Source organism: Schistocerca gregaria, chromosome 7 (assembly GCF_023897955.1).
Source record: "Schistocerca gregaria isolate iqSchGreg1 chromosome 7, iqSchGreg1.2, whole genome shotgun sequence".
NCBI classification, from domain to species: domain Eukaryota; kingdom Metazoa; phylum Arthropoda; class Insecta; order Orthoptera; family Acrididae; genus Schistocerca; species Schistocerca gregaria.
The window spans coordinates 315,255,501-315,264,984 of record NC_064926.1 but is presented as its reverse complement, the minus strand read 5'-3'; the positions used below and the strand labels follow the sequence as shown (position 1 = coordinate 315,264,984).

The window sequence follows — 9,484 nt, the reverse complement described above, 5'->3', positions numbered from 1 at the left end:
ACACTCTCATATTGCTATGCCATTACTGTCACAGTAACACACAAGGTTTCTTTCACAAATAACTAAGAGGAGATAGTCTCGGGGACTCTTTAATAGATTTTAGTATGGAGATTGTATGTAATTAGGATCTTTACACTGACAAAAATGTATACTCATTTACAGGATCAAGTGGACTCGGTGGACTTCAAGGACTCGGACAGGAAGCGGCATCCTAAGCAATCCGCACGAGTGATTGCTGCAATCATTAAGCACAAGTGTCTGCCACAATGGCTGAACATGACTGCTGAATGCATAGGCAAAAGTTTGGGTTAAAGAAGGAGTATTGTGGCTACATGATCACTTCTTCAAAAAAATAAACTGTGATATTCTTTTACATCTCTACAGATGTGAAAGTGAGAGAACAACGTTTTACTATAATGAGTTGAGAAATACATCCAGTCAAATATAAAAGAATTACACAGATATGGTGTCAGACCTCTAGGAGCACAATAAAACAAATTTTGTATTCAACATGTAACACAATCATATATTATGTAGGTTACACAAATATACACAGCCATATAACAATCCACAAGACTGATGCTAGACAGAATTCTTTAGACTTTCACAACATAATGTAGCACTACAGATATAATATGAGTACAATACTGCACATTTTAAAATGAAGTTTTTATACTAATGATCAGTCTCATATCTTCATCTACACTTCAGTATAAACGTTATACCAGTGGCAGTCAACCTGGTCCCTACCGCCCACTAGCAGGCATTCCAGCTTTCAAGGTGGGCAGTAGATGGTAGGGGTTTTAAAAAACATTTTCATTAGGTTTCCATACAATGTTACTGCACCTCTGCTTTGTGCAACCAGTGGGCATTTAGAAAACTTTACTAGTAAAAATCACAGAAGTTGACTACCCCTGCTTTATGCACACACAAACATACACACACCAAACAAACAAACAAACCTGAGTAATAACAACATCCAACATGCCACATTCTTTCACATTTTCCCTTTCCCAGTAAGTTTTATAGTTCTGAACATTTATAATAAAGTTCAGCCAGACAGAACAAGAACTAGATATCTGACAATATAACGAAACATTAGTCACAGCCAACATCCATGTCTATTTTTAATGTCATACAGTTAAAAATTAATGCATCCCATATAACAATGTCATCAGGTAAACAGGGTATAACAGAGTAATTTACAGTTTTGTTAGCTACAACACAGTGACAAGCTCAATAACATTAAAATCCTTAACAGTGAATCTACTACTTTTATTTACATACATCTAATGAATTTAAACATTAAAATAAAAAATAAAAAAACACTAACCTTACTGAGGTTTACTTATCAGTAACTTTTCTTACACTTACTACACAGAAGAAATATCAACAGGATGGAGACAGAAATGCTAGAATTCCATAAAGAGGAAGTAATAATAGTACATGAAATCTACAGATATACACTGCCAATAAGTGAATGATGAATATCTTGCTGTAAATTATGGGCTGATGTTCACATTAAACTACTTGCTTTCATGCGTTGACAACCAGGCTCATAATTTTCAAATAGATAAAAGACACCCTTAGTTCACATTTATTTTGGTGGAGTCAACCCTTAACTACACCTCACCCTGCAGCATATTGGTGGAAGAGTAGTAAACAATAAGAAATTAAGGGTAAAATGTCAACACACTGCAATTATTTATACATGCAGCCAACTGTGAAGAATATTTCTTCTCATACTTCATCAGAATACTGTCTTCACAGTGGTAATGAAAAAGGAAATAGTACATCCAAACATAAAGGTATGGGAACAGTAGATTCATTATTACATAAGAAACCTTTTCAAAAATTGTTTACATTATTTAATTATGCCAAGAGTAGTTAGTGCTAGCTTCTTTGGTGGAAATGAATTTCATGCTGCCAGCATGCTATAAAAGTAGAAGTCTTAGGATACTGATTCTTAGACTTGCAGCTTCTATCAAGCACTCTCAATATCACACTGCATAAATGTGAAAACATAGCCTGGAATTGGGAAAAGGATTATGACACTCTTTCCCTTACATAATGTGTGTCAGCAGTAGTGGTAATAATAATAATAATAATAATAATAATAATAATACAAACAAACAGTTTATCAATTATCCTAATTGTGAGAATTGGTAACCAGAATGAAACGTAAAGTATCATGGTGAAAATATTACATTACATTACACACACACACACACACACACACACACACACACACACACACACACACACAAAAGTGACCCACTGAAAACAAGCCAATATACAGTTTTATGCTGCCTACTCAGTGTTTCAGAAAATGAAGCATGCACACTAATAACACTGTATGGCACATTGACATTTTGTAGAATTGTGTGGAATAATGTTGTATACAAAATTCTGCATCACCTGTTGTAATAGTTGGCCTGTTTCCCATCTGAGGACAGCACTAAATAGCGAGGAGATTCATGCAATGATGCATGCTACTAGAATTGGGGAGTTTAACAAGGTGATGCTTAGGTTTGAAACATGCAAATAATTTGAGAAAAGGGAAATGAACATCAATACTTTGCAAGATATGAAGAGGAACAGGCTTTGTCATGCTGGATTGGAATATAAATCATGTAAAGGGAAAGTAGTTCCTGTGAAACAGCCTCCAATGCAGGTGAATGGAGTAATGCTGTATGGGTTTTGTAAAAAGGTTTATGTCTATAGGTGCTGAGCCACAGATGGGCACAACAAAAAGACTGTCAAGCAAGTAAGCGTTCGGACAAAAAGGACTTAATCAGAATTACAGAGTGCACACACACATATGACTCTCACCTGTGTGTGTGTGTGTGTGTGTGTGTGTGTATTTTGTCCAATTCTGATGAAGGCCTTTTTGGGTGAAAGCTTGCTTACTTGACAGTTTTTTTGTTGTGCCTATCTGCGACTCAGAATCTCTGATATACACTTGTGGCAACTATTGACCAAGTCACATGTAATATCTTTGTTTTGGCAAACTCTTTGCAAGCAGTCTAAGGCTGTGCACAAAACAGTACACACAAGCACCGTGAATCAAGAACGTATATAACCATATATGTGAGCTTCCAAGTAATAAAATAGTGCTCATTACATATAGTAGCGTGCATCATTGGATCCGGCAATCCTACAACACTAAACCGATACTGGTAAACCTGACTTTTGTTGATGAGTGCTACAATGAACTCTTGTACCATTGAGCCCTACACAATGGATCGCGTGCCGCCCGCTACTTCGCACACATGCCAACTAGGTTTTCCAATGGATTCTTTGGCATGGTTTTCCAGTTACCCACCTTGTGTTGGCAATAGTTCGACGCAGTGATTGAACACACTGACTAGCTGTACTCAACACGACAGTGTTACAGGTGTGTGTGACATTCCCCTACAGAGTGATGTGTCTGATGACTCCCCCTCCTACAGGCAGCCCCCTTGCCTCTCCCCTGTTAGGATTTAGTGACGTATCAGGGGCCAGCCTCGGAACACGTCATGCTGCCACGTACGACTCATGTGGAGATTCTGTCAACCCGTATAGGGAAGTGGTAGTTAATGTCAACACAGATTTTATTTGCAGCTCTAAAGTGTTTTTTGCTATGCAGCCAGATAATGCGTGTGTCTTCTATGAATGAGCCAGCTCCCCCAATGACAACTTAACCCACATTCATCTTCTCCAGTCTGTCCCCTCGCCTGTTGGTAGTGACCCATCAACGGTAAACGTCCTACGCACCTCAACAAGCATTCAGGTCCACTACCCCGGCTCCTCACAACCCACCGTCACCTGTACAAGGATTCGCCAGGTCAGGCAGGGCCATCTGCCCCCCTCGCTGGCTCAAAAACTTCAGTTACTAACGTAATATAATTTAAGGTATAGTTTCAATTTCCCCCCCCCCCCCCCCCCCCCCCGGCTGTTTCCGTTACATGTAAGCCCCAATATTTATGTTTTGTGCTCCACACTCTGGAGAGGGGGGGCTAATCTGGCAACTATCGACCAAGTCTCACGTAATCTCTTTGTTCTGGCAAGCTCTCTCTGAGCAGTCTGTGGCTGCGTGCGAAACAGTACACGCGTGCACCGTAAATCAAGAATGTATATAACTGTATATGTGTGCTTCCGAGAGGTAAAATAGTGCTTATTGTATGTAGTAGTGTGCATCATTGGATCCGGCGATCCTACAACACTGAACCCATACACTGAATTGTTATCTATTCTTTTCATAATACTGTCATTATTTCATCCTGGACTTTCCATTGTTTGATTTTCTACATGTGTAGAGAAGCATATGTGCCCCGTACAGCAGTGTATGACACTAACAATGTACGTTATGTCCATCCTCTGAAATCATTACAGCAAAAATATGTAACATACATAAAATTGACTCCAGTTTTGTCTTATCATTGACAAAGAAATATAATACACACTCTGAGCACTCTTATATTAAAAAATGTGAAATATGATAATCCACTTGAATTTACAAATTATAGAGTGCTGCTCTCAGTCATCCTTTTCTTGTAGGTTTTATTACGCAAATCCAGATTTCGGCTAGTGCCTAGCCATTTCAATGCCAAAAATACAAGAAGTACATGGTCAGACGATGCAATAAAATGTTACAACTCATGACATAACCTCTATGGCTTGTATATTAGATTACATACCAACATTTTCTAATCTCGATGCATGTTAGTTCCCTGTTGTTCGGTCGTCAGTCAAAGTTCTTCGAATACTACTGAATAAAGAAGGTAGGTTATGTGGGGAACACATCGATTGGTCATATTGCACCCTCTATATACGACTGACTGCAGCGCTCTATAATTTGTAAATCACATAACAGTCGCTGAGTGAACCTCCTTTCCCAATGGAAGGTAACCTGATCCAGTTGAATGTTAGATAGTAATTTTGACTGTATGATTCAGGATAATGTTTGCAATGCAGAAGTGTGCTCAAAAGAAGTATGCAAGGATATAAACCTGGCAATTAAGTTAAAGTTGGACAAAGAATGTCGCGCCTTGATATATGAAGAGCTGTCCATTTACTTGACAAAATCCATCAACATAGGTGTGCTTAGCCAGATGAAAGAAAGGTACGACAGATGATGTTTCACGGAAACAAGTTACTTTCAAATACAAAGTCCAACCAAAAGAAACGTGTCAATAAACATTGTTTGATATATTCTACATCACCCAGTGATGAATACAGCCTCTTCAATATAAACTACAAGGTGGAATGACCAACTCTAAAGACAGTCGAGGAAAACATTTCAGTAGGCCGCATGCCATATCACATGACAGCATGGCTCTGATTTGGGATCACATTTCCTGTTTTCCAAAGTAGGTGAGCCATTACAACATGAACAAATACTTAAAAGAATGTCTGCCTCCTGATTTCAAACTATCTAGAATGTATTGAGTGTTTACCAAAAAAATTCCTGAAAATCAATAGGCAGATCATACTATCAAAGTGTGTATCAAACAGATTTTAATTTACATTTCACAGTACTAGGTTAGATACTTGCAGACAGTGAAATTTGTTGTTTAACAAAATCATTGCAGCTTCTGACAAAACAGAACTGCACAACGCTGAACCTGAGAGGGTATGTTTGATCTGCTTTTGCATGATGCAGCTCAAAGTGCTAAAAAATGATACAGAAACAGGTAAAAGGAAAAACAATATACCTATTATATGTGTTTAAAATGAACACACCTCATACACTGCAATCACAGTGTACACACTTTTACTGCTCCAAGATGACAAGTTTCAACAGTTTCCATCATCCAATCTTCTGAAACTTCCAGAAAATTGCAAAGTTAATTTACATGAAGTCAAAGCATAAAAAGCACTCCCCAATACCCACTCTGATTTTATGTAATGTAACAGGACAATTTTATAGAAAGTACAGATCATCCGAGGACGGCAGTATAAGACTGTTGAAACCGGTAATCGTGAAGCAATAAAAGTGTCTACACTGTGATTGCAACGTATGAAGTGTGTTCATTTTCAACCATACTGATAGCCCCACAGCACAGCATGTGTACCTTACAGAATTGTTTGTGCTCACATATGAAAGGCTTTACTTCGTCCTACTTTGATGCAGTCCATGGTATTCTACCAGAGACAGCTGTCGTCGTCTAATTTCATGGTTCATGATGTTGGTACTGAAAACATCACAGTAAATTTGTGGGATGAATCCACCACAAGGAGACATTTAGTTGAAATAGTTTCCCATCTGCTTGAATTCGTGACAAACAATTACAATACACTTGAAGAAGATATGAGACACCAACTGATAGTATTGTCTTACTGCTGTGTTGGGCAGAAAAATAACTGTAGATTTTTAGTGCTCTATTTCTATCCGATCAGCTGCCAGTACTTTACAGAAATACATCAAAAGTTTGTGTGTTCAGGTCATAGTTTCCTACTTTCTGATATGGACTTTACAATGACTGAAAAAAGAAAAAAGTGTCAAAAGTTATGGTTCCTTCAGAATGAAAGCATGTCATTGCTGAGGGCTTTGTCAGTCCTTCAAAGCTGACCATTCACAAGATGATGGAAGACTTCAAGGAGACAGGATCCAATGAGTTAAGTTCCAAAAAGTCACTTGCTTTGAAAATTACTCTGGCTGAGACTGTTTAGTGACATAAGCATGTGTCTAGTTGCAATGTGCTTTGCACATGGCGAAGACATTGTATTGTCAATCAGTTTGTGAACATCAAGTAAAAAGTTTTCCGTTGGCTTTTGATTTTTGGTTTCTCTACAACTGGACACTGAAACTTCATAAGAAGGAGGAAATAATTTATTGGACATGATGAAATATACTGAACCAAAATACAGGAATTTTAATGAAAATCTGCAGTTTGACAACTGAGTTTAATGCACCAGATTTGTCTCTCAACTTTATAACAAACTCATGTTCTATTAACAATATAGGCAAAGACAGATTGCTATTTACTGTAAAGAAGACATGTCAAGTTGCAGACAGGCACATACAGCTTTTGGCCACAGCCTTAATAAGTAAAGAGAGAAAAACACACACACATATATATAGAAACAAGCAAGCACACCTCATGCACACAGGACAGCCAACTCCAGCATCTTGGGCTGGAATGTTCTATTACTTTTTTTAAGACCAAAATTATCAGTTTACAAAAATATTATTTTGTATCTTGTTATAATTTTCTTTCTTACAACTTTTGGATTCAAGACAACCTTATCATTACAGCAGAAGACAGGTATGGAATAATGCTGTATATCTATTGCTACACAGTGTTTTTCCATTTTAATATTCACTTATTTTCATAAAACCTATGCTTACTTCAATTTTATAAAGCACAACCAAGTATTTTCAGTAGTTTTTATGCACAAACAATACATATCTGCAATTACATTATTATTTTACAATAATTTTCTGGAATTAACTGTTTTTGTCAATTTCCTAGAAACCGAAAAATGTGCAATACAGCATTATTTGTGCACACATTTCAAATGACTGCATATATCCCTCTTCATACCATTGAAACAGGAAAATTTTAAAATAGTGATACTGTGAAAAGAGGGAAAACAATCACAACAAATATGGAGGCTATTCCTCTCAAATGATTTGATATTTGAAGGAAAGAAGTTAGATTCTGACACCGATGAGTAATGCAATGTATTAGTTTCTGATTGGCTAGCTAGCTAGGAACCTCTGGGCCATGGCATTTAGGTGTATGAAATCTTTACAGTGTTCTTAGCTGTGCGATTTAGAATCCAACGGATCACTGTCAGGGGATGTGGAAGTTTTTCTTGCAGCCCCTTATCTGAGTAATTAGTCAAAGTTTGTGGTTGTGGTTGGGATTGTGTGTATTACAGGCATCAGCCTACACTGTTAATTAATAATCATTCTTCTTTGACAGTATCAAATAAAAGGACTGGTTTCTCACAGACTGCACATTTCCACTATAATGTGCACTTCCATCAACTCACAGCAAATAGAGGGTATATGAGAAAGATACTAATTTGCACAAGATTTATAGTTCCAGCAACTACTGATATCCCAGATTGTGCAGCACGGCCTTCAGTTGCTCGTAGGTGTCAGGACTGCACCCGTGGCAATAATTTCTGATTTTTCATAAACAAATATACTACGTATCAGAATCTGTTTGATTTATAACTAAAATGTCCAACGCTGCCTTACATGAGAGCATAAAATATACTACAAACTAAATGAGAACTCCAGAATAACAAATGACTAGATACAAAACAATTGCACAATTATCTTGCAGCACCAGAAGTAGTGATATATCAATCACAGTTAAAAGTATGTACAATTTACCTCTAAACATCACTATGAAGTACAAATATGATTTAAAAAATGTATCTCCAAAATAGTGTGTACTAAACTTCATCATCACTTGTATCTGCACTGTTTATGTCTTGGTACTGGAACTGAGTAACATGAACTTTTAGGGATGGCATCCGTTTCTTCAAATTTTCCATTACCGCAGCATCAAATTTGGAGCATTGTACATCCAGTGACCTGAAAAAATAAATCCTTTCCTGTTTCATATGGTGGTGGTGATATACCATAAGCTGCTTTAAAAGGAGGCAAATTAGTTCATAAGAGATTGAGTGGAATCTTAGATTCGACAAAGACTGGGAATGAAACTAACCACATCCTCTTCAAAGAAATCATTGTAGCATCTGAAATCAAAAAATCATGAGAAGCCAAAATCTGAAAGGCTGGAAAGAGATTTAAATCTTAATCATTGCTTAACCTTGTAAGGCAGTTATGTTAGTGAAACTTCCTGGCAGATTCAAACTGTGTGCCCGATCGAGACTGAAACTCGGGACCTTTGCTTTCGTGGGCAAGTGCTCTACCATCTGAGCTACCGAAGCACGACTCACGCCTGATATTCACAGCTTTACTTCTGCCAGTATCTCGTCTCCTACCTTCCAAACTTTACAGAAGCTCTCCTACGAACCTTGCAGAACTAGCACTCTTGAAAGAAAGGATACTGCAGAGACATGGCTTAGCCACAGCCTGGGGAATGTTTCCAGAATGAGATCTCATTCTGCAAACACCCCCCAGGCTGTGGCTAAGCTGAGAGACCAATTTCTTCCTCTTGAGCTTCTGAAATTTCTTGACCACTCAAGAAACATGACATCAACAAAATTACAGTAAACTCTGAAAGCTAATGAGTATACATGCAAAATTATGTCAACATGATCACATACTGGTTCAGCCATTCATGACAGCAGCTGTTACATACACTAATGTTTCTCTCTAAATAATTCTAGAAATTAACAACAGAAATTCAGCTTGATCTGAGTTTATTTTTTGTGCTATTCTAAGATCAGCTAACATAGTGTAGTATTTTGCAGCCTTCCTTCAGGCTCACCAAGGTGCAAAAGCATTGCTCATTAAATTCAGCTGTTACTTTCTTTAAGTCCTCTAACTTGTGTGTTATGGTAAAATTGTCAGGTA

At 37.5% G+C, this 9,484-nt stretch overlaps 1 protein-coding gene across 3 annotated transcripts in view; it reads right to left on the bottom strand.

Annotated features, from left to right (window-relative positions):
• Positions 1–365: 365 nt before the first annotated feature.
• LOC126281803 (S-phase kinase-associated protein 2-like) overlaps positions 366–9,484 on the bottom strand; it is a 151,578-nt gene continuing 142,459 nt past the window's right edge. For all 3 annotated transcript variants that reach the window (XM_049981018.1, XM_049981019.1, XM_049981020.1), the window contains exon 12: positions 366–8,536. In XM_049981018.1, the coding sequence (XP_049836975.1) occupies positions 8,395–8,536 (142 nt within the window). In that variant the 3' untranslated portion in view covers positions 366–8,394. The remainder of the gene's footprint in view (positions 8,537–9,484) is intronic.